General features: G+C 44.3%; 1 protein-coding gene across 3 annotated transcripts; it reads left to right on the top strand.

Annotated features, from left to right (window-relative positions):
* Nucleotides 1-1,890: 1,890 nt before the first annotated feature.
* On the top strand, nt 1,891-18,144 carry carhsp1 (calcium regulated heat stable protein 1). Of its 3 annotated transcripts, none has more exons than XM_079232582.1 (5): nt 1,891-2,024; nt 14,312-14,465; nt 15,023-15,131; nt 16,841-16,963; nt 17,549-18,144. In XM_079232582.1, the coding sequence occupies exons 2-5, from the start codon at nt 14,375-14,377 to the stop codon at nt 17,709-17,711; spliced, it is 486 nt and encodes a 161-aa protein (XP_079088708.1). In that variant the 5' UTR covers nt 1,891-2,024; nt 14,312-14,374; the 3' UTR covers nt 17,712-18,144. The 3 variants fall into 3 exon arrangements, with proteins under 3 accessions (XP_079088708.1, XP_079088707.1, XP_079088706.1); XM_079232581.1 differs by lacking the exon at nt 1,891-2,024 and adding an exon at nt 7,908-7,996; XM_079232580.1 differs by lacking the exon at nt 1,891-2,024 and adding an exon at nt 8,293-8,411.
* The last annotated feature ends 8,220 nt before the right edge of the window (nt 18,145-26,364 follow it).

The raw sequence follows: 26,364 nt of genomic DNA, 5'->3' as shown, positions 1-26,364 counted from the left end.
AATAATGAATAAAAACATTACACATGACCGACATCAGAAAGATGCTAAATAAAAAAAAAACACAACTAAAGGTCATAAAAAAAATCTAACTGCTGCTGGAACAAAAGACTTTCTGAGTCGTTGTATTCCAAAGGTTTCATCCAGAACCCACCCAGTGTTTCAAGAACCTTTTACATTCCATGTTTTTTTCTAGAACCCTCCCAGGGCAGACTTACCAAGATCCCTTTATATGCAAAGGGTGTTATCTAGAAAAAGGGCCGGACCTAAACTGGTGCAGTTGTTGGTGCACCCAACAACCATCAAAGGTTCACAAGCTTGTGTTTGGGGGGTTGTGGGTGTTCCCTGTTTAACACTCAAGAATCCTTGAAGTACTCTTTCCACCCAATTTTAGGGATATTTCAGTCTGAGCTTTCATATTTCGCTTTTCTTCTCACAGTTTGAACAGTGTTGTCTCTTTAGAGTTCTCTTAGTTCTCATCTTGCTTTAAAAATAAAAAAAATTGTCAGTCAGATGGGTTTTTTTGCTGCATTTTGCAAGTCAACCATAGTCTTTTTCACGAGGTCATGTGTTTTCTCTTTGTCGGCTAACCTCTGTCCAGGTGAAGGGCGCACGGGAGGCGGTTATATCTGTGGCTATATATATGTTTCATCACCCTTTGTTCCTGCTAACGCCTCTGCTCTGCTCGCTTTGTTTTTTTTCCTCATGAGTTGCACAAAAGGGATCAGCAGTCTCTGCTGGTGATAAAAGGGACCAATTAAAAAAGGAATTCCATTGCACAGCTGCATTATTTCTGCAATTTTTGGAGCTGGGCGTTGTGTTTTTATCAGCGTCCCATTACACAAAGTAAATTGTAAACGTCTATGTAGAAACAGATTTACAGAAATCATTAAACAGAAAATCCAGGTCCCATTTCTTTCATCTTAAATGCAGGAATGTCTCCCTCTGCTGAATGAGGTGCTTCCCATGAACCGTGTCACTTTTCCAGTTCAACCAGTTTAAGTACCGGGTTATTTCTCTTAGAACATTCTATTAGAACATGCAACAGTAAAGTTGCATTATGGTCTATTCATGTGCTCCTGTGTAGCTACAGGTATACCAGATGCACCACCACAAACCCTCTATAAGTTATAAGGAAATAAAGACATCTTAAAGTAACTCGTTCAAGACGGTTCCTGCCCTTCCACTGGTTGTCCTGCTGATATGTTTTGATTAAAGCTCCGGCCCGGAGCAGCAGTTGGAACCTGCATGCCAGGTCCCCCAGCTGTCTACTTCCAGCCATCACATCAGCAGCCTCAGCTCGCTCAGCTGAGGCTGCTGGGAGTCGTCTACCTCCTTCTACTTCTTTCCTTCCCAGGCCACCTCAACTTTGCCTATGAATTATTTCAAGATATAACAAGATCACCTTCAACAATGATCAACTGGCTGACCCACATGACATCCATCCAATGCAATCTAAACATCATATCAGAGAAATATAGTGATGTTTTAATATGTATTACTCTTATTCACCCATCTATCTATCTATCTATGTATTTACATTCATATTTCAGAAGGAACAACAAGTAACGCTGTTTTAAATGTATTCCATAAAAAATATTCTACCCACTGCACAATACAGATTTTTTTTTTCATTATTATTATTTTCCTGGTCGACTGGGCTTCCATAAAAATCGCCATTAGGCCCATAAGTCAATATTGGAAGCGTTATTATTATTCACGGTGCACCGCGTCACCGCAGCGTCACCTGTGAGTTCTTTACCGTAACTGACGTCACAGTGCGACCTCAAAAACAGTCACGCCCATTCAGAGAGAGAGAGAAAGAGAGAGCGAGAGCGAGAGCGCGCGCGCTATCTTGAGTCTGTCTCACACACGACGAGTCCTCCACCGGCGGCGGAACAAACTGACACAACAACCGACGCTGAACTCCACACAGAAGTTTCCTTTTCCGTCTGGTCGGACGCGTTTCTCCCGGGTCGAGGACGTCCTTCAGCCGGGAAACTGTTGGAGTAAACGAGGTAAACGAGGTGAGCGATGCTCTCGGACAACACAAAATAACGACACCGCGTGAACGCCTCACTCCCTCGTGAGATAACTTCTTATGTTTGTTATCGCACGGTTTTAGGATGCGGTTTCTTGAAGTGAATATTTTGGTTTATTCAGGATTCTTACGGTCATGGAAAACCTGGAAGAGTCATGGAATTTTAAAAATGGTTATTTCCAGATCTGGAAAAGTTATTTAATACAAATAAAATCCCCAAAGTTGAGGAAAAGTCATGTAAAAGTGTTTATATTCATGTGTTCATGGCGTTAATTTACGCTGAGTTTGAAATAATTAATACGCTTTTAAAAGAAAGACGCTCAAAATATAAGCAGGCATACATACAGGCATCTATATAAATGTTTATTCTTTTAATCAAACTATTGTCTCATTCATTTGTGTCATTTAAGGTTTACTGTATGCTTTGTATTCTCATTAGTTTAAATACTACATTTACTCATTTTTTCATGTTTACACCCAGATTTCACAAAATGTTTGGTCATGGAAATGTGGTTTAAAGTCATGGAAATGTGTATGAACCCTGTTTACAAAACGTCATCAATTATTATTTGTAGTAAAAGTGGACAACAGGGTTACTGTCGAGGTTCAACTCTCTTTCTCTTTGCAACTTTTTATTGCCGTTCAAGTCCACTGATTTCCACGCTCTTCTTTTTCCATGACTGGCCTCTCGCACTTCTTTTGGAGGTTGGGGGACCGGGGGGCCACACACGAGCAGCAACAGACAGACAGTACGAGCCAACGACAGACAGACAGATAGTTGTTGTGTTGACGTGTTCAAAAGGTTTTCTCTCACACAAACTGTGTGTGTGTGTGTGTGAGAGAGACACACCGGAGAGCAGACGTTGAAGGGAAAGCCCATGTTTTTTAGTTCTGGTACAGGCCTGTTTGTTCAAATTGTGTGTGTGTGTGTGTGTGTGGGTCCAGAGGGTTGGGTTGGGGGATGGGGGTCATGACACAGATTCAGTCAGGATGTGGCTGCTCTAAAGGTTTGAAGGCTCCTCCTCCCTCCTCCCCAGGTCTGAACACCGTCCGGCTGCTTGTGACCGATTCCCCTCAGCTGAACTGGGTTGTTGTCGAAAGCCTACATGCGTACTTTACGTAGCTTTGTTCAGGCCGACTTCGAGGCTAAAGTTAAATGTTGCCAGCGCATATTTGTAATTCCAGCAGACCTGAGCGTGTACACGAATGAGCCGGAATGACCTTTAAAAAAGAAAAAGTTGAACAGAAGATATATTTAACCATTTAAAATAACATTCGGGGCCGTCCCTCTTTGATGTGAAAAGCAAATAGTCTGCATTGACCAGAATGCATTGCGGCCTGAAGGCGTCCCACGCTAGGAATAACGGGCATTATTGTGGACAGAATCAGTTCGATGCTTTGCTCCGATACGGCATACTAGCTGTATGCCGTGTGTGTGCGACACACTAATCTTTATCGTGTTGGTTTGAAAAGGTAAACATTGACATGCGTAAGAGTTTTATTCGAAGCGTAATTAATCAAACTGCCAATCAAACTCCTCGGGCAGACGGCACAATGCTTTCGTTTTCTGCAGTGTTCTGGGAGCTGTTTCACAACCCCACCGCATTGTTGTTTATTTTTCCCGAGCTGTGAGCAGCGCCCCCATTACCTTTTGAGCGTTGCATTGTGGGAGAAGAATGTACATCGTGAGTGTGGTCACTTGGTGTGTGAAAACACTGCAAACTCTTTTGGAGCTTGTTGGAGCTTGTTGTGGAGGCCCGACATGTTGTTGTAATAAGATCTGCTGTGATTGTCCCCCGTGGGCAACAGAGCCATGAGGGGGGGGGGAGGGAGGGGTGGAGGGAGGGAGGGGGAGGGGCTGAATGGGAGATTCAGGGCCTCAAACTGCTGGAAAAAGTTGGAATCACACATTGTCTGAAATAGGTTTCTACGCTGTAGTGATATTATTTTTACACTTAATGATCTTGTGTTGATAACAGTGCAATGGGGGGTGACTGTGGCTCAGTGGTTAGCATGCCCGCCCTTCAATCAGAGGATCGGTGGTTGGAGCCCCGGCTCCGCTGGCCCACGTCAATGTGCCCTTGAGCAAGACACCTGCTCCCCATTGCTGTGTCTACGCTGTATAGAGCAAACATGCAAGTCGCTTTGGATAATGCAAGGTTAGCGGTTTCCAGTCTTTATGCTAAGCTACGGCTAGGCTTTAGCTTCAATTCTGATCTTGGTGATCAGAATTAGTTATTTTGTTCCAAGCAAACATCTAAAAATCCCTAAATATTCATGTAATGTCAAACATTGTTCTTATCTAAATTATAATAAACTATAATTACTGCCTCTCAGTGTATACCTCCACCAACCAGTCATGTTGCGGTTTACATCCATGTCTCTCAAAATGTCACCCCTTCATCGTTTGGTGGAAATTGCCATAATTAGTGTTGTGACCTTTTGACCACCACATTCTTAACATTTCAAACAGTGTCAAGTTTGAGGAAAAAGTAACTTAATACTTGGCTGGTCAACAGGCCTATATCTATATAACATCAACGACATTATATCAATATGATATGAGACTAGATATCCTCTTTGGTTTTGCATATCGTATTATGGCGTGCGTGTTCTTTTTTTAAAGGCTGCATTACAGTAAAGTGAAGTCAATTTGGAAATTCCCTCCTCCTGAGACATTGCTTTCACAAGAACTGACGCACAACCAGAGCACACAATGCGTCGGCTGATGGAAGCGCGTTACAGTTTGATGGCAACGCTTGCTGGTTCGTTCAGAAGGTGAAGCCGGCTTCCCGGTAAAAGAGACTAAATGTGAATATGCCGATGAAGCGGCGATGACCCTCCAACTTTGCATGTCGAGAAATAGCCGCTATGGAAACGAGCTTCAGCAGCAACACTGTGCAACGTCTTTCACCTGCCTTTAGTTTGCATGCACACAAGAGACCAGAGGAGAGAAGAACCAACAGGAACTCAGAGGCTGTGTGCAACTGGTTAGCTGGTTGACTATGCAGCGAGAGAACAGTCTGTTCTGCTTGCTCCCTCATCACAGTGAACTTGTGATGGATTTAGAGTCCCAGTGAACTGAGAAACACATTTTCCCAGTTTCGACCCTGGGTTTGTTATCCACGTGTCTCTTGTTATGCCAAAGATTTGTCCAAAAAAAACGTGTACATCCCCATCAGATCCTTGTCTTTTTTTCTTCTGTAAAATGTCTTTAAATATTTGATGACTCATCCTGCCCTCAGGGTGTTTACAAAACAAAAATTAAAAGTCGGCCAGGGGCCATTTTAAAACAGCAATTGTGGATCGTAGACTGAAATGTTCAAGCATCATTTATTGTCATTAGCAGTCTGTGTGTGACACAACAACACATGACAGACAAAACAAAAATAGTGCTACATTCCTGTCGTGCGATTCTTTTGAATTGGCATCATGAGGAATGTAAACCGCATCAACAACATTTCTCTGGGCAGATAATATTGTCGACATCGTCACATTCATAACTCTACATGAGGAAAAACACAGTCCATCAACTCTGACGGTTTGAGCACCATGACCCAGCTCTCTGTGACGATGTGGGCTCAACAGTCACCACTTTCTGCCATCTTGCTTTTCTGCGACCGGGCATCAGACAGCCAGCAGCATGCTGGGTAGTGGAGCAGCCTCAGGTGCTAGCTGGGTTAGCTTAGCTTCCATCTCCCTCTGCTCCCTGGGGCAGTTTGGAGCCGTTTGGTCCGGCAGGTTCATCAGTGATCGTCCCAAAGTCCGCTGCACTTAATTCTGTCCTTTCTAGATGTTGATTAATGTGTCCTGTCATTTCTATTAATGACGAACACGAAACAAACAACAAATAAAGACAAAAATGGTGGCCAGCAGCATGTGTTTGGAAGTCAGTGAGCAAACATTGGGTTTTCATTTCCTAAACGATGCGGCTGCAATTTAATTCTTACTAGAAGCTTTGGCCTCATCCCTAAAGTTATGCAGGGAGCTTGCATAGCTGCATATATTTTCTCCTGCAAGAAGGGAGAGCAGCTTTCCAGTTTCAGTGTCAAACCAGTTCTCAGTCGTGTGGAAGGTGGAGCTCGCAAAAGTCTTTTTGAATCGGTCTAACCGGCCCTTTCAAAGTTATTTACACAATCAACGCCGAGCATACAGGTGCAACGTACACCACATGTAATGCTTGTCTATTGACCCTTGCCTAATAATGCTCGCCTTTTTTTTAATGTATATATTCAAGAATTGGTTTCACAATAGAATTGAATTTTTGTATACGTAACAGAATAATAATTAAAGTCATCAGCTGAGCCTTTGAGTTTCGACGCCACGGTTATCCACCTGAATTTCTCTTTGGTGCAGAACTCCTTTAGCTCCTGAGGGTTTTTACCACCAGAGGTGTCGTATTACTCTGTTAGAGAGAGAGAGAGAGAGAGGGGGGAGGTGTTTCTCTGCACCGTAAACACATCCACATGTAGTAAAGTAGAAGTGAGCGTATGATGGTACGGCACAAGACTGGGGGCCGGACACAAGCACAGATCAGGTTTCATTGTGATAGGGAGTGTGTGTGTTTTCTGTCAGCAGGAACAACACAGAACACGCGACCTGCATACGAGAATACCTAAAAGGAGTTGCACACTGTCTGGAGTGCAGTAATCCTTCTTTATAAAGGCGGCGTCATCAAAGTTGCACTTGACAGATGCTCCATTTGAATGTCAGCAGTTTGTGATAATGCAGCTGCTCAACTTTGGTGATGGCTAAGCCGGCGGCTAGAAGCTAACGGTGCTAACAGTGTGACCGAAGGCTGAGCTGAAGTGGACACTGTGTAGTCCTCCAGGATGTACTCTCTAGAGTTTTTTAAGTCCTAAGAAATTGAATAAACAACTTTTAATTCTTCCAGCGAGACAATGTGCTGTTGAAGAAATTAGTTGCAGTTTGTAGACGTAGAAACGCATCAATGCAACACTCTGAGGTTTTTCTGCGACAGCCGTTGTTGGTCTGGTGTGACCCGTTGCTCATAGTAGTTAATGTTGGCTTTTAAAAAAAATGCAACTGTTCGATACATTTTTAAACACTCAGCTTCATCCCATGACTCTCACATGCGTCCTCAGTGGCCGAGTCTAAAAGTTCCATAGTCTCGCTTTCAGCTTTCCGAGTTCCAGCAAGTGTTTTAACATTTTTGTATTTGTCCAAAATGTCACTTTTATCGGTGCGTTGAACTGTGGCTCACACTTGGTGGAATGTGTTTTTCAGTGTGCAAAGGGTTTGTGCAACGCTGGCCGGTTGACCAACAGGGTCAAAGTGCTGACATGCTCAAGCCGCTCTACTGCCATACGGTGGGAATAAGAACGTTTATTGTAGTTCGGCGTGTTTTATTTAGTTTTTAGGAGCAGTTGGGGGTTGAACTGCCGCTGCTTGTGTCTCGCTCCATCGCTCCCGTAGGCACCGTGTCAGAGGTCACCCTGACTTGACTTGAGTCCATGTAGAAGAAAAGTCAATGATTCCACAACGCTGTTTGGACGTGTTGACGTTGAGTAGAGCTTTCGAAAGCGAAACGAGGAAACCTTGAGGTTTATCTGCTGCAGTTTAAAAGCGCCACCGCTCTTTTAACTCCTGCTCCTTCATTGTTCGGTGATGATCATTAGTATCTCGTCTCGTTCTCGGCCGACGCAACGCTGAGGAGAAGAGAGCAGCCATTGTCATCTTACACTCAGTCAGCTGCAGTGCCTGATGGGAGGCTCTGGTGATGCTGCTTAACAAGCGCACTATTGAGTAACACATGAAGGGACCGCGGCGCTCTCTTTTCTCTCATCTCTTCCCTCCGTGTCTTGTTCTCAATGCCGTGTTTTTCACTCTGATTCATCACTCTCTCCTCAGTGTGGCCGCTCTGCCCATGCACCGGTATCGCCTCTCCACATCTGATTCAGACGGACCCAGTGATCCCCGGTGCTTAGTCACTACCACGTACGTCACGGTTGTTTTTGTCATGAACATTTTGTCTGTCCGAAGCATCATCAAGGCAGCATTTGCAAATGTGTGTGTGAGACATGTTGAAAAGATCTTCCATATTTCTTTCTTTTTTGACAATACCGTTGGACAATGATAAGAGAAGTCTCCGCATAGGGGCTGAAAGAGAACCCCCAAAACAAGCAAACCACACCCTTTCAGCTACTGAATCGCTTCCCCTCTCTGGTACAGGATGAGATGCGGCTGCTTCCTTTTTCCTGCTGTACCCAGGAAGTGGGACTGACATGGCTGACAAACGGGGAGAGCGTAGGAGAAGGAAGCTCGGTGTAACGTACATTGTCTTCCTCGAACTGCAGCAAGCATAGCAGAGCGGCGCGCTCGTGTCCTCCCACGTTGTTGGACTGTCATTGAGGTAACTTGAATTACAAAAACATCACGGGACAACAGAATGACCAACAGCTGGCAAGCCTAGCTGCGACTAAGCACGTCCTTCTGTTGTCCAGCTTGAATGGTGGAGAAAAGTAGACGCACGCTCTCTACACTCTGCTATTGTGAAACCAAAAGCTGGTTTTGAAAGCCAAAGGGATTCATAAGGGCGGTGAAGAGCGTGTCTCTCCGTGTAACCGGACTCCTTTTGCTTTGTTTCGAGTCGGCACAAAGGAGTTTAATTTCCATGAACTCAAAGGTTAATAACAAAAGATGAGGCAATAAAAAAAATAGTTTGATCAAAGGCCGTGCTTTGACTCCACGCCTCTTCTTAACTGAGCACAAGGTATGAATAAATCACCTGCTCAAATGAACCACCACTTTAGATTTTTTTTGTTAATGTTTGACATGAATCTTCCTCATCTGTAGACTTGGATCACGTAGATCGGCCATTCAAAGTCCCTGAATATTTTCTTCTCAATCATAAATATTGATGACAAAAGAAGCAACATTTGAGGTTAAAGTAAGAACCAGTTTGGAGCGGCTCAGAATCACAGGGCGGTTTCACGCATTATTATTCTTCAGTCATGGAAACCGCTTTCTCAAAAGTCTTCGGTCGGAGTGCCCTTCTAGTTTTGAGCTTCTAAACTGCTTTTGGTTTGGTCCACATTTGGCCACGCAGTAGATGAGACGGTTCCAAACGGGCTAAAAGATCAAAATAAGTCCGACACGAAACAAACGGGTGACGACAATGAACGCAAACACCATTAATAAGCCTGAGGCATAGTGCTCTTGCACGTTCACCAGGAAGTAGACCCGTCCCCAGGCACGAGTAGCAGGGCGCTAAGAAAAGCACCCCACAACGAACCGTTCCACAACTACACCTTCAGATTCTGAATCTTCTGCAAAAAAGAATTTTAAGACAACGGTAATCTTAAAATCAGCAGAATCAGGGACTTGATCAGCCTCAAAGATCCTGACCGACCTCATGATGACGTCACATTGTCAGGAGGCAAAGCGAAGAAGAAGAAACGTGCACTTTATTAGTCCCCTTGGGGAAATTATTCTCTGCATTTGACCCATCCCTGGTTGGGGGGCAGTGGGCGGCCCTTTGAGGCGCCCGGGGAGCAGCTGGGGGTTCGGTGTCTTGCTCAGGGACACTTGGACATGTGAGCTATGGGGGGACTGGGGATCAAACCGGGTACCTTGCGGTTTCTTTTTGAGTAGTGGGCTAAAGGTACACACCGGAAATGTCACCTCGCCGTCTTGTTGTCGTATCGCACACCTTTTGAGACGACAGCCCGGTTGTCGGCTCTTGAGAGCTACAACATTGATGATGCATTTCAGAGATGGAGAGAAAATGTCGCTAATAATGTAGCTTAGCCTTCTGCTAAGTCTAAACTACAGAACCGTCTCTATGCTTCTGGCCATTGAGCCGACGTGTAGGGGCGGCCGATCCGGTCCCGTTTAATGTCTTAAGTTCCTTAAGTAACACTTGTGGTCCCGGACAGTGAGTGACTGGACAATCGGTTTTCTTTAGCCATTGTTCATAGAAAAAAGAAGCTAACAAAACTTGCCAGCCAGCGTTGGCTAATGGGAGAATTCTTCTTCTCACGTGACTCCAAGAGCGGGTAGTTTCTCTCATGCCCATCCACACTAATACGTTTTAAAACAAAAACGATCTCCGTCCACACGGTAACCTTTTGAAAACGCGTATCGCATGACCATTCACGTACACGGGGCGTGACGGTGTAAACAGGAAGTAGATTTTCTACACACTGCAGTTGGTTTAGTTGCAGGAAATGTCCAACTGTTGCTGGTAAACCTGGCTGTTGGTCTTCTTCCGGAAAAGAGTCACAATCACACAGTAGCTAAGACGTGCGGTAAACTCCCCATCAGATTTTACATTTGGAGCGAGCTGCATCCCAGTTATCTGGAGCGGTGAATGCAAAAGGACACGACCCAAAAGGCTGTGCGTTGTTCAGACCTCACCAACCTGTGCGTGGTTCTGCATTGACGCACTTCGGAGGACGAGTCATCAAATTGTAGGATAAGGGCCATCTCTTGTCTGTCACCAATGCATGACACCTTTTAGCCTTGCAACCCACACACACACACACACACACACACACACACACACACACATACATACGCGCCCCCGCACTGACTTACCAGGCACACAGAGGCTCGATGTAATGGGCTGTTTGTGTTTAAGGTTAATGCGCTCTGCCGCCGGCGCTCGACCCCGGCTGCATAATGTGTTTAAAGCCGCTCTCCTCAGTAACCGGCCCGGAGCCGTCAACGACCCCCGTTAACTAGCTGCTTCACAAAAGAGGCGCCGCGGTGGGGGATCCATCAGAGGCTCACAGTCCTCTTTCCTGGTGAGAATAAGACGGGCTCACGACTTTGCTGACATTTTATGGGTCGAACAGTTATTTTGATTCTAGAAATCGATAATGAGAATAGAAATTAGGAGCGCTGCTCCACTTGGGTGTGAGCTTAATGTGCTGGAGAAGAACCACGCCGGGTTTTGTTTATGTTTTGGATGTTTTATGTCATTTGCATTGAGTGTGTTGTAACTCTGTACACATGACATCTGCTGTTCTGGGATCCTCCTCTGTTGCTCTCCCTAAAGGCTCTTCCTTTTTGGGGGGTATTTTCCCCCATGCCGATGCGAGGGTCCTGGGACAGAGTGGACAGATTAAACCCTCTGAGGCAAATTTGTGATTTTGTACTATATAAAATTAATGAAATTTGAATCTGGGTTTAACTAGATTAAGCTAAGCTAACCAGCTGCCGGCTGTAGCTTCACATTTACTGCGCAGTCTTCTCATCGAAGGGGATATCTCCCAAAATGAATTGAACTTGCCTTTAGGTAAAATAATGTACAGTTTAGAAACATCCAGGTCGTCTCCCACAGTGACTCAGAGACTCTCCTCTCACGGTCTCACATTCGGCTCTTTCCTTCGACATCTCGTCCTTGTTGACCTTTCCTCCCCTGTTTTCCTCCCGGAGGCGAACGAGGAACTGAGTGAACACGGGAGAGAGACGGAGGACCGAGAACCTCAAAGGCTGCAGAGACGAGAGGGGTTGGGATGTTAAAAGTTTCAGTTCCTCACACGGCTTCCTCACTCCCTTTTTCTCTCACCACATTAGCTATGATGTGCAACTTCCTGTGTTCCTTTTATAATTCTATTCTTTAAAAAAATGAACTATGCAGAGACTGACACGTGTGATTTTGAGCTTCATTAGCACAGGAGTGGCAGCTGACCACAGATATAACCCAACTGTCTGTTAGCCAATCAGGATATGAGAAGAGAAATATAAGAAGAGACCGTAAAATATATTTACAGACAATAAAAGACTGCAGCAACGAAAGCCCACTGCTATTGGTGTGGAATGTAATGTTTTTTTAAAGGGATCTGCTTAACGGTTTAGTATCTGACTGAAGCGTTCGTCTCACATGATGTGTTCAGTTACCATCGGAAAGATGGAAATCTGACGCTAATGCAGTTTTTTACAGCTTCTGGCTCTGATACGCGATGTAGTTTTGCCAATTTGTTTAAAGAAGACTTGCTTTTCAATCCCGCCTGCTGGTTTTGGGGTTCAGAGTGTTAACACCATCTTTCATCGATCCCTCGCTATTCAATATACACCAAAATAAAAATGCTTGCTAGCTCCTTCCATCAGTGTGTGTGTGAATGGGTGAATGATGTCATGTAGTGTTAAAGCGCTCTGAGTGGTCGGTCCATTACCAGAAGTTCCCTACAGTCATATAAGATGTTTTTTCTTTACATTTCCGCGGCGGAAGACCTCTTTGTGTTGAGGACAGAGCATGTCTTTCATGAACCCGTAACATGAAGTAACGCCACACGCGATCTCTGATATGAAACGTCGAGGACTGCCCCTTTACAAACCGCGGCTCGGGGTGAATGGAGCCGGTCTCGCAGAAAGTGCCGGACTGAAACTCTAAACCAGTGAATGGAGTCTGTAAATGTATTCTGCAGCCGCTGCAGAGACTGTGGTTATATGGAATAATGGCCTCAACACTGTGTGTGTGTGTCCGTGTCCGTGTCCCACTGGGCTGGTATTTGCTGTATCAACACGGTCCCTGGTATGGGGATTGGAAAATTCCACAATACACATGTGTTTCGATGCCACAATACACGTGTGTGTGTGTGTGTGTGTGTGTGTGTGTGTGTGTGTGTGTGTGTTTCGATGCTGCTCCATATCAACATGTATAGTATACACAAATATTCACTGTCCTGCTTGCCATCGTTTCTGTCCTCCCAACATTATAAACTCTTTCCAGAACTCCTGAAGGCTTAAAAGAAAGACGCCATGTTGATGTCGTCTGGGTTTAGTTAGTCTTCACTTCTACAAACGCAGAGCATGACATCATCATGTCTCCTCCTTATCTTCCCCTGCTCTTTTATCTCGTCCTGTGTTTTCAGTCTCTAAACACTCTGCTTTCCTTATTCCACAACGCATGTTAACGCATCTCTTTTTTTAAAGTAGTCCGTTAAGATGAGACAAAACAAAACATGGCAGACCTTCACTATGACCTTCTTTTTAAAGCAGCGCCCGTAAAGAGTCTGGACAGGCTAAATCTGTCCTCTCCCGGTCATGTTTTCCAGGCCTCCCTCGTGGATCATCTCTTGCTTATCTTCGCCCTCCCTCTCCGTCCAAAGACCCCGTTGTGGTTCTCAAACAGCTGTTTTCTCTCCAGGCCTGTTCATGGTCTGTGCGTCTCGATTCACTCAGTCATTTTAAACTGATAACCGTGAGGGTGTTGGAGTTGATCCACGTCCCCAAATGCCGAGTGTGGGGCTCGTCACTGTGAGAATAAATGATTGAAAAGTGTGTGTGTGTGTGTGTGTGTGTGTTGTGAGCCCTGCTGCTCTCTCCCGGGAGGAAGCAAGAGGCTGTGATTTCATTAACCCTCAACGTCTATTGAGTTAAGATGGATCAGACGCTCAGCTTTTGAAATCACAACATGCTCCCGCTGTGTGTGTGACTCCTACACTGAGATCCGCTCGGGATCCGCTCTCCTCTTCGGATCTTTTAAAGAGTCCTCGTCGAGCGTGAAAACCAGATCTAAACGACATTGACCTGCCTTTGTTCCGTTTGATCGGGCCTGTATTTTGCCGGACTGGGTCTCCTCCCATCAGTGCTGCTCTGTGACTGAAGTCACCTCAAGAAAATGATCCTCGTCAAACATCTTTCCTGATGAGTTTTATTGCCATTTTCAATTTCATTTCGTCGTCAGGAGACAGTTCATTTCAAGCTCTATGGCAAAAAAAAGTCAGAAAACAAGGCGCCGTTAAAATGAGCTAATTGACCCTTCGTTAAGTCCCGCCCCTTGAGTTCCATCATGCCAATCTGTCCAATAGATGTTGAGATGGATGTCTGTGAACCAAAGAGTTGGACCGACCCACAAACGGCCCTGAAGTGAAATGATCTTTGTTTTCATCCAAACTCGTGATTTTAAACTTGAAGTATTGCCGTCCAGGAGCTGACGGCCCTGCTGCCTCCGTCATTGTCTCCTTTCTCTCTCTCTCTCGTTATGGAAAGTCCACTGAATGGGGATTTTCTGTCCTTCTTTTCCCTAATTGGTTGACGTGGCCCCTGTTGTCATGACTTCGAGGTGAAAGAGGGGACTGTTCTCCCTCAAACTAGTGTTGCCACGGTAACGAGGGTTCCGAGATTGGCTCCGGCGGGTCAACGACTCAGTGTTTGTCTTCTGGGCCGAGGGAGAGATGACGCGTTTCAATAAACTGAACAAAGACGTGTGTGTGTGTGTGTGTGTGTGTGTGTGTGTGTGTGTGTGTGTGTGCATTCATGTTCGAGGACTCTAAGGCGTCTCCTCCGCTCTCCTCTCCCCAGGTGTTTACATCGTCTTCTTCAGTGACTCCTTCCTCTCAGCCCTTTGACTCTTCCTCCTTCACGATGTCATCTCAGGCCACGCCCCTCCAGGGGTCACGCCCCATGACCCCGCCGCTGACCTCTGCAGGATCCCCACGTTCCCCAGCGTCACCAGGTAAAGGCAGATTATTTTCTGACTAAATGTACCGTACCATGACCATGGTAACAGTCTTAAAGGGGCAGGCCACGGACTTTTGAAAATAGTCTGTGGATGAGAAGTCTCAGAAAACAAAGCCAAGCTTGAATTCATATTTTTATATAGAAAGTGTTACAAACTGGTGCGTGATATTTGCATCTAATGAAAGATGCTATCAACTTGCATCATGGGAAAGAATCCAGCTATAATCAGATATAAGTCAGATATAATCGGCCTCTGCTGCCTCGATTCTGACATTACTTCCTCCTCTTCAAGTCCCCCAACTCTGTATTGTAGGCACTAAACCACTGGTTCTCCCTTCAACCGCAGGTTTCCTGATCCGATGTGAGGTCCTGGGACAGGGATGTTATGTGTGTACAGATTGTAGAGCCCTCCGGGGCAAATTTGTGATTTTGGGCTATACAAAATAAACTGAATTGAATAGAACCAAACCCCTGCTGTGTGTGTGTGTGTGTGTGTGTGTGTGTGTGTGTGTGATTTGTCGTGATGTAACACACTGTCCTCTGTCCCGCCAGAGTCCCTGCGTCCCCCGGCCTGCAGACACAGAGACCGCTCCCCGTCCCCGCTGAGAGGCTACCTCATCCCCAGCCCGCTGCCCACGCGCAGAAACCGGACCTGCTCAGCGTGAGTACACACACACACACACATACACACACACACACACACACACACACTCTTTTGCTCTTACACACACACACACACACACACACACACTTATGCTCTTGCACACACACACACACACACACACACACACACACACTCTTTTGCTCTTACACACACACACACACACACACACACACACTCTTTTGCTCTTACACACACACACACACACTCTTATGCTCTTACACACACACTCTTATGCTCTTACACACACACTCTTATGCTCTTACACACACACTCTTATGCTCTTACACACACACTCTTATGCTCTTACACACACACACACACTCTTATGCTCTTACACACACACACACTCTTATGCTCTTACACACACACACACATACTCTTATGCTCTTACACACACACTCTTATGCTCTTACACACACACACACACACTCTTATGCTCTTACACACACACTCTTATGCTCTTACACACACACACACACACTCTTATGCTCTTACACACACACACTCTTATGCTCTTACACACACACACTCTTATGCTCTTACACACACACACTCTTATGCTCTTACACACACACACTCTTATGCTCTTACACACACACACTCTTATGCTCTTGCACACACACACACACACACACTCTTATGCTCTTGCACACACACACACACACACACTCTTATGCTCTTGCACACACACACACACACACTCTTATGCTCTTACACACACACACACACACACTCTTATGCTCTTGCACACACACACACACACACTCTTATGCTCTTACACACACACACACACACACTCTCTTATGCTCTTACACACACACACTCTCTTATGCTCTTACACACACACTCTTATGCTCTTACACACACACACACACACTCTTATGCTCTCACACACACACACACACACTCTTATGCTCTCTGTTGGACGCTGTGACGTGCATCAGCCACAAAAACCCGGTAAATGACTAACAGCAGTTGAAATGATTTTTGGGACGGATGATCCTTGTAGACCAGCTGCTCTAATAAACAACAACCAAAGTATCGGCGTCTGCCAATATGGATCATCAATGATCATCAATTAGTAACGTGATCAGGGATCTCTAAAAGTTCTATTTGCTCCCTTTTTCTTTCTTTTGTGTTGATCCGTTACACGATCCGTGAGCTTTATGATCCGCTGCCCCGCTAACGATCGCTAGTTCAGATGCAGTCGGTGGAAACGGAAAAGGCGAGACGACACAATTAAACCCCACCATTGTGCGCCTGCAGGAGTTCCAGTCAGACATGTTGAGCTCTTTTATGAGCACTTTCCGTAAGTCCGCATTTCTGGTAGGACTTTGCCCAAGGGAATTACCCACAATTCATAGCAATGGGACGTTAAACAGATAATAAAAGGAAAACGAAGAGGACGGCCCATGTGTAATCATAAATGTGCACATTGAGTATTTAAGGTGGAACATATAAACACAGACTTTATATTGCAGACCTCATGTATTCATCACACATTTCCTTTAGTTACTGAAGCTGTTTGGACATTTAACTGTTGGGATCGGGTCGGTGTCGTCTTGGCTGTAAGGAAGCCTGGAGGGACAATTCAGTGAATTGTCAATCGGTGTCTTTTGGTTGATACACTGACAGTAGGACGCTCACTATTTCTCTTTCTCTCTCTCTCTCTCTCTCTCTCTCTCTCTCTCTCTCCCCCCGTGCAGGACGGCTCTTGCGTCCGAGGGTCCGGCGTTTACCGGCGTGTGCAAGTGCTTCTCCCGCTCCAAGGGCCACGGCTTCATCACGCCGTCCGACGGGGGAAGCGACATCTTCGTCCACATCTCAGAGTAAGAGCGAGCCTGTGTTTGTATGAAAGCTTCTTACGGAGAGAAGACAATGAATCTACATTCTATTCTTTATCTATTATGTTCTAATGAATGAATGAATAACGAGAGGGCTGCTTCAATCACTGGCCGCAAAGAATGTCAGGGACTGTGTAGGAGTCGACACACACACACACACACACACACACACACACACACACACACACACACACACACACACACACACACAAGTGGCAGTAGCTGCAGGAGTGTGTAGGAGGACAGCAGAATGTCTGCTGACCTTCACCGTGGAGCCTTTGTTATCAGCCACAGGCTTTGAACCCCATAGACACACACACACACACACACACACACACACGCCTACACACACACTTTGAACACAGCTGCACGACGTGTATTGTGAAAAAGTTCAGTTTCTATCTTCCTTTTTAAATGTTTGTAAGTGGACTCGCTCAGTATGACGTGTGAAGAGCTTTCTCTTGTTCGCACACTGGAAAGTGTGTTTTCCAGAGTGCGTTGGCCTCTTTATGCGTTTAGTTCTCCATGAACCGTATGAACTCTGCCTTCCTCCTCCTCCTCTTCCTCCAGCATCGAGGGCGAGTACGTGCCGATGGAAGGCGACGAGGTGAGCTACAAAGTCTGCTGCATCCCCCCCAAGCAGGAGAAGGTCCAGGCGGTGGAGGTCACCATCACGCACCTCAAGCCCGGGAGCAAGCATGAGACCTGGGCGGGGCGCGTCGTCAGCAGCTGAGCACCGGAGGAGGAGGAGGAGGGAGTTTGGGGTCAGAGTAGTAGATTATGGGATGGTGGGATGGGGAGGACTGATGTTGAGGGTCGATAACGTACAAAAGAGACGTGACGTCATGAATCGGACGTATTAATCATCTCATAGTTCACTTATGTGGACATAGAGGACTATGAATAGTTCAAACGGCTGGTTTGACTGCTAAATGAATAGATGTATGATTACGGTGGAACAGAAGTTTATTATAGGAAGACATTGTAACATTAGGTTTCCTGCTTGCGTGCGTAGACCCTGGAACGACGTCTTCTTGGAGTCTTGCTCCTTCCATGTGCTGCATGTGCCTCCTCCGACCAGAGAGCCGTGCTCTGTCTGTGCCTACTCGTCATCTGTGTTTCATCATGTGTGGGTTTCTTCACGAGCGAATTAAAAGCTTTTTAAACCTGAACGTCTTGGTGGCTTTTGCATTTATTTAATTTTTTGGGGGATGAATATCTTTGTCAAACTGTGATTAGAGTTGGAGATGAGTGAACTGGGAGAGTGTTTATAAAACACATTTGAGCTTTTTCATTTTCAAATGTTTTTTTTAATTTTGCTTTATTTTAGAAAGGTTTTCTCCTCATTTTTATTTTGGAAGTTCAACCTCAGCTCTTTAATGCACTATATAACCAAAATACAGAGACGCTGTTTCTTAAAGACAAAATGTATATTATATCAGGCCTTTTTGAGGCTACACAATTGTAGTTTTCCACTATTCCCCCTATTGGACTGAATCCATGCTAGTTTCCTGATTTCTACTCTGGTTATTTCTGCTGTATTATAGAGCGCTGAAGTATAAAAAAATAAAAATAATCCTGCCTGGTGTTTAGTGAGCAAATAATAATAAAATGTATGGGATTTAAATTCTGTAAAGAAAGTGATCCGGTAAGTGTCATTTGTGAAAGTTATAATTTCATGGCAATTTTTTTTTTTTTGACAAACATTTTTGTCCCCCGAGGAAATAACCTCCTTTTTAAAAAAGGATTCTTAAGACGGGTCCTCAACTGACCCTTGAGTAGACTATGATCTTAGGAAGGAGAAGTTAGGGAGGCTTTGCATCAAGCAGCTGAAATGTGTGTGATTCTTTAGTCCAGTGACTTTAAAATAAGGACTACAGTCACAAAATAAGCCAATAGCTGCTCTCCAGAGAGGACGTGTCATGCTGCATCAGACACCTTCACTCTAATTGTGTCCAAGAGGTTCATATAGCAGTATAGGTGTTACTGGTTTATTGATTGAACACAGGAAACACAGGAAAGAAAAGTATTTTTGTAATTAATTTAGTGCAGATTTGTATTGTTTTTTAATTGCTACCTAATTATGCACGACATACTCTGGAGAGAGAGGGAGGGAGAGAGGGGGAGAGCTCCTGATGAAGAATTATTTGGGGTTTCTAAGGTTTTAACTTGGACCATTATATTGAAATTATTAAAAAATCTAAGTGACAAAAAGAAAACATGGACCATTAACAAAACGCGCACAAACTACTTTTTAAAATATTTAGCAGGCTTAGTGTCGACACATGATAACCATCATCAATGCCACACAAGTCCAGTAAACGTATATATAAAAAAATCTGAAATTCAGTGTCCCACGTTTGATGGATTCCTCAGGACCAGACCTGAGATAGACCTCCGTCTGCTGCCCTCTTCTGGCCACGTTTGGTTACTACAACTCGACACAGTTCAGAGGTCATGAAGTATCTTCTGCTAACATTCTCCCATTAATTTTCACAAAAGAGCATACAAATGACTAGAATTAAAAATGGATAGATAAAAATACATTGTTACATAAAAGTTGCACATAACTATATATATATTTAAAAAAATTGTCCTAAACACTCGCATGACTTTTAACATCATTATTGATACTTCTAAATAATTATAATAATCAGTATATATATATATATATATATATATATATATATATATATATATATATATACATGTATTCTTAGCTGTAATTGTTTGATTACATTAATAACGTTACCGATACGAGCACCGTGTATTAGTTAAATCTGTGTCGCAATTCTTCAGAGTCCCCACTAGAGGGCAGTAAACACTAATTCAATTACACTCATGTCGACTCATCGGAACGTCAATACACGAACCTACCATTTCCGGTGGAAATTTATTTTCAAAATAAAACAGACTCGTATTCTTATCTTATTGTGAAAGGCAATCTGCAGCAGGCAATGTGATGATGGCAAGTACACCTATTTATCTCGGTTTATCTGCGTTTAGGATTACCTTAAACACTAGCTGTGTAGTCATGTTCGCATAGTGTAGTTCTGTTGGTTTCACATATTTGTATTAATATTTGCTGCTAATAAGATAAGATAAGATAAAATAATCCTTTATTAGTCTCTCAGTGGGGAAATTACAGGATTACAGCAGCACTGCTCACAAGTGAATAAAGAATAATAAGAATAATAAAATAAAATCAAGTAATATAAATAAATATAAATAAGCAGCAAAACAGTAGAATATTAATATACAGACTGAATAGAAAAGTATATATATAAAAGTACTTAAACTTAAAATGTTGTACAACCTCAAATCAAAAGCAAAATGTAAAGCACAGCAATGAAAATGTAAGTAACTCAATATGTGTTCTAAAGTTAGAAACGATTTGTCAACCAATTTTGTTGGTTTGTCTCATGTTTTGTGTCTGCAGTAAGCAAAATGTATTTGGTTTCCTGTTTTGAGATATGGTGCTTTTATTTTGAAGGCGGAAAACGGAGTTGAAACGGAAGTCGCATAGTGCGCAGTTTAATGTCTAAAGGTACGGTTTATATGGATACAAATTAGATAAATAAACGGTATTAGCACTCCCCCGAAGAAGCACAAGGTTAGTTTAAGTTGGAATAAATGTAATAATTGTAATAACTGTGTTTACTTTAAGGTAGTTAGCATAAGTGTTGGCTATGTATGTATGCTAGTAATGCTAGAGGAATATGCTAACACATTTTGTTGTTGTGCCTTACACAGTTCTTATGTTGGTTTTGGAATGAATAAACACATTTAAAATCATCAGTCAAAGTGCAAGACCATCTGTCGGAGGGGTACGCTACAGAAAAGTATCCCAGTACATTTACTCACTTTCCTTAAGCATTTTAAACGCCTTTTATCATATAACTTCACTACGTCTTAGAGAGGAATATACTTTTCCCCCAGTGGTTCCCAACTTTTTGGCTTGTGACCCTGCTGCACCGTGTAAGTCAGGGCTCCTTGTCATGTTTCAGATGTCTGGAGGTATTGTCTGTCTATTCCGACCCACAATCCTTTGCACGGCAGATATGTGAGCAAGTGGGTAAAAGCACAAGGTGCCATGCTATGAGGAAGTAGCATGTCCCAATATAATGCATACTGAGTGTGTACTAAAAGTCAAAAGAAAAAAAAGTATACGATTAGGAACAGGTCATTTCATTATTTTATTTATTATTATCATTTTAATTTTCAGTGATTTTTTAAAAGTTATTTATTTGTCTTAAATACTGTTTATATGCGCGTGAATCCTCGTCTACACCAGTACGATTGTCATGTGACAGGGTCAATGATATAATATTATATATAGTATATACTGCATATATTATGTATATATTGTATATAACTATTACACACTTATAACACTTTAATCACTTTTGGCCACTTTAATTACGTTCATCTAGTGCAATATAATACATTTAAGTACTTTTATATACTTTTTTTTATTCCGTCTGTGTATTTAATATTGCTATTGTATTCTTCTTTACTGTTTTTTAATTTTTTAATTAACTAAGTGTCTCTTGTGTGCACTGCTGCTGTAATCCTGCAATTTCTCCACTGCAGGACTAATAAAGGATTATCTTATTTTATATTATATTATACATATAATATAAGTGTTATATGTAATATATATTGTTGTGAGTTTTACTTGATAAAATGCATTGTGGTGTCACTAAGTGCACTACTACTATAGTAGTAGTCGTGATGTAGTTTAGATTTGGCCGACAGGTCGCCAAGTTGTAACTAACATGCTACGTTCACTGACCTGTCCTCAGCCACCAAAATAAGGTTACACACAGGGAGTAAGTGGATGCGGTAACATGAGGCCAATCGACTGTCTACACGTGATTTAATGCCGTCTGTCAGTGGATTAATCGGGGAGGTAAACATAAAATGATGCCAATCTGCATCTACTGAGGGGGAGAACTACTTCTAATATACCTGATGGTGAGGAGGGGAGGGGAGGGGAGGGGGGCCATTTCCTACAATTTCCTACAATTTTCCTACAATTTCCCTACAAATTCCTACAATTTCCTACAATTTTCCTTCAACTTCCTACAATTTCCCCTGCACATCCCTCTACATCTCATATTTAAATACACTTGCCACTTTATCATACACTTGTCCCTTTCACATAACACTTACATTCCATGCACTTTATTTTAACTTTTAATTATACTGTAGACTCAATTGTAAATATTCATGCTCCCATTTATTGCACTATGTTTATTGTTAAATGCTTTCTTTGTTTATTGTTAAATGTTCAATGTGATGCACCTCCCGCCAGGATACATTCCTTGCATGTGAAAACAAATACATGGCAAATAAATGGTTCTGATTCTGAAGGGTGGAACAGAGTGCCAGGAAAGGGCTATAAAGGAGGAAGGAGACGAAAAGAGGAAGGGAGAAAGGAAAGGGTGAGAGGATGTGAAGTGAAAGAGATTTGTAGAAAAAAAAGACAGAGATTGGAGGAGGGGGGCCGAATGAGGGGAAAGGACGCAAAAGAGTAGCAGAGGAGAGAGAGAAGGAAGGATGGAGGAGCATGAAGGGAGGGGAGGAGAGGGGGAGGAGCAGAAGGAGGCTGGCTCAGTCTGTTCTCTGGCAGGAGGAATCGGCAGCAGCAGCAGGACAATGGACAGTCTCCCCTACGGATCCTAACGGGCACCGGGGCTGCTTCTACTAACTGGAATACGAGGTATGGATGACTAGCGCGGCTTTATCCTGCGGTAGAAAAAACAAACACATCTGCGGGTTTTGTCTATGAAAGACGAGAGAAGCTGCAGGAAGGAAGCGACGCAGAGCAGCAGCCAGCAGACACCCAGCAGGGCCGCGCCGTCCGCCCGCCTGCGGGTCCCGGAGCGGCCGGTGACACGTTATAACGCCGGCACGACTGCCACCGCTCCATCTTATTGTCTGTATGTGCTGCATTTATTCTGCTTGATAAGTCGCAGCAGAGTTTAAAAAAAACAAGCAAAAAAAAAAAACACATCCGGAATGCGCGCGCCTGTGTGTTCTGTCTCTTTTCCAGAAAGAACGTCGCGCCGAACTCCCTTTGAAATGTAGCTGTTTTACCCTCTCGAGCTTAAATGTCGAAGTGAACACATAAAAGAAGGAGAATAAATGATTATTCGGACACCTCGACGGCTTCTGGCAATTTCGGGCGCACGAGGGAGTCATACAACCCCTATTTTAATTCAAGTTCGAGCGGAACCTTAATGCGCGAGCACAGCGCGCGGCGCCTCCCGATAAGGTGTAGTTTAGACGGAAGACATGGTAAATAGTTGACATCTTGCCTGTGTTTAAAGGCTGCTGTGTGTGTGAAACGCACGCCGAATTAATCCTCGTCGCGCGGCGATTCTCAGCAGACGAAACATTTTATCTGGCGAAGCTTCATTTAGTGATATTAAAGCGCCGCGACGATAAATAGTACGTTTTTCAAAAGAAGTTCGGCGCTAGCAGCGTATGCCAACAAAGCCTCTCTCTAGCCAGCAGCAGGAGCACGCACTGTGCGCGCGCGCGTGTGTGTGTGTGTCTCCGTGTGTGTGTGCCAGCCAGAAACCGTTGTTTCACCAGGCCCGGGAGTGTCCTCCTCGACAGATGCAGGGATTGTGCAGCCAGTAGACGGGACTCATTGTTAATTTGTCCATAATGTGGCTTCTGTTGAACGGCGCGCGTGACGCACACAGACGAGATATGTTGTGCGAGACGGAGACTTAAGGGCTCCATTATTATGAACCCGGGTCTGACCGGGCGAGCACATTCCGGGTCCGCGCGGGAGCATCCACAGAGAGAGAGAGAGAGAGAGAGTGTCTCGAGCGTTGGACCGTTACGCACGCGCACGGCCACAGACTGGGCTCCGCTCCACACAGCTCCAGTCCTCCAGTATGTGATGAAGGTCATTGTTACCACCCAAACACTTGTCTGTGTGTGTGTGTGTGTGTGTGTGTGTGTGTGTGTGTGTGTGTGTGTGTGTGTGTGTGACACCTGTATTTAGTGATGGGAGCGGTTGCTTCTCCATCAATAGTGATTTACCTCCATATTCTGAGGACTATTGGTGAAGGCAGGCAGTGGATGGGCTGCCATGGTTTTATTTTAGATTGTGTTGACCCGACTGAGACAGTGTGTGTGTGTGTGTGTGTCACGTTCGTGGGAGGAGGAGGAGGAGGAGAAGGAAGGTCGCTCTCGGTAAACACACTGCATTTTTTTATCTGGTTACAAGATAGAATGGAAGAAGCACAGCATCATTTAGTGGACCAACGTAATTTTTTTTGCGTTTTAATTGAGATTTTCTCGTCCTTTTTTTAATTGCAAGGTTGGCGGTTCGATCCCCGGCTTCCTTCCGTCCGCACGTCAAAGTGTCCCTTGGTGCAAGACATCGAAACCCAGAGTCGCTGGGAGTCGATTGTCAGGGAGCAACTTGCAACCTTGCACGGCATTTCCGCCTTCATTTGTGTGTGTGTGTGTGTGTGTGTGTGTGTGTGTGTGTGTGTGTGTGTGTGTGTGTGTGTGTGTGTGTGTGTGTGTGTGTGTGTGTGTGTGAGGCGTCTTGATAAGGCTCTTCGCTTTACATCGGATTTGCTCGCTTATAAGTTCACATGATCAGTGTGTCAGAATCTAATGTTTGGCAAGACGGTGTCACAAGACCTACCGTGGTCACAGTGTGTGTGTGTGTGTGTGTGTGTGTGTGTGTGTGTGTGTTTTGGTCCCATCGTGGTCAGCTGTGTCATCTGGAGTCAGCGTGGGCCCAGGCAGGAACACGATTGGATCTTTCCTACATTTCCCCCATAATGCCCCTGTGCACTGTGTTCAACCACATTTGATTTTGTGTGATTGAAGTCTGACGCAGCATCAACATCCAGCCTGTTGGCGTTGCCATGGTAAAGGATGCAAGCTACCACGCAAAACAGCAACATGAGCCGACATGTTTTTAATCCACTTTCAGTTCGGATGCGTGTTGCAGCGTATTTTGTGTGCAAAGTAGCCACTGCGATGAAGGAGTGGAGCTTTGAGTGCAAAGCTGAAACGTGACAGAAAATTTATCAACTATTTTGATAAATTATGGATTTTCTAGTTCCAGCTCATACATTGAGAGCATTTGCTTCGTCTCATATGACAGAAGTCTTTCAGTTGGACTTATTTTTATATTCCTTTTTAGACAAAATAACATTCCGTGTGTTTGACATTTATGGATTTTAGATCAATGGCTCAACAACTGTTCAAAGAATTGCTGAGAAATGTGGTGCATGTTCCCCTCAGGATGAACAGCAATATCTTTGAGGTTCTATATACGGGATTCAGAGCATTAATATAGCAACAAACTACCATTTGTAAAGATATACCAGCGCTTCCAGGCTTCTCCGTCTCTGTTTACGTATCTGGACCGGTCGCACGTGCACGGTAGTGCTTATAAGCTAAGGCTCTCTGTTGTGCCCCACTAGCTAGCTAGCGGTAGCGAATGCTAACATTTAGCTCAAAGCACTGCCTCACAGACTGTGACTGTGGACTATAGACTATTCATTGAGAAAATAATTGCCAGATTAATCAGCAATAGTTGCAGCCCTGATTTATATAAATATATGTCAAACGGTGCAACATGTGCTCCACGCTGCACTGACTCAAAGCGTGTAATGTGCATCACTGCTGCACTGTCTGTTCGTCCCGACACAACCACAGGTCTGAAAAGCCGATGGAAAGTTTCACTGTTGTGTACCGGCTTGTTTGGGGCAAAACTCTTAATTGCGGCTCGATGATGAACAACTCGAGACACCATCAATTAGTGATGACATCACACAGCGCTGTTGCAGGGCGCCCTCATTTGGGTCTCTTTGCTCCAACCGGGGTGGAGCATTCAACTTGAGTGTTTGGCTTGTTCAGACTCAGGGAAACAAAGTACAGGGCAAGACTGAGCACGACCGGACGACTTCAGATTGTGTTTGTTGTACACTTATCCAGGAGCGTTGAATCAAAAGAAGCACACGCTGTGTCAGTGTGACGAGGCACGTATCAGGAACCTCACACCTCCGCTGTGAATTTTCACACAAAACCCACAGTGTCTTTGGCTCAGTCCACATTCGATTAAGTAATAGTTTCATAGTGGCAAACAGCCAGATTCTTGTGTCATTAGTACGTTAGATACTTCGGTGTTGCGGCTTTCAGCTTCCTCGAGAACCGCTCATACAAACTGTCGTCCCTTGGGTCATGAGCAGTTCACCTGCCGTGAGCATACCTGCGTCGCACGCCCAAATCACGGCTTCTCACGGTCAGAAACACGTTGGTCAACGGGAGAAAACACTAGCGGAAGATATTATCGTGAGGCAAGGTACTATGTCACTCTTCTAACTCAATGTACCCTGAAA

Source organism: Taurulus bubalis, assembly GCF_910589615.1.
Source record: "Taurulus bubalis genome assembly, chromosome: 17".
In the NCBI taxonomy this organism is placed as follows: domain Eukaryota; kingdom Metazoa; phylum Chordata; class Actinopteri; order Perciformes; family Cottidae; genus Taurulus; species Taurulus bubalis.
The sequence above is the reverse complement of the archived record's forward strand: the minus strand, read 5'-3'. Positions and strand labels throughout refer to the sequence as shown.

Excerpts from the sequence above, each read along its gene's own strand:
- carhsp1 (XM_079232582.1), top strand. The coding sequence starts at position 14,375 with ATGTCATCTCAGGCCACGCCCCTCCAGGGGTCACGCCCCATGACCCCG. Across the intron at positions 15,132-16,840 it reads AGAAACCGGACCTGCTCAGC|GACGGCTCTTGCGTCCGAGG; the intron begins GTGAGTACACAC and ends CCCCCCGTGCAG. Across the intron at positions 16,964-17,548 it reads ATCTTCGTCCACATCTCAGA|CATCGAGGGCGAGTACGTGC; the intron begins GTAAGAGCGAGC and ends CTCTTCCTCCAG.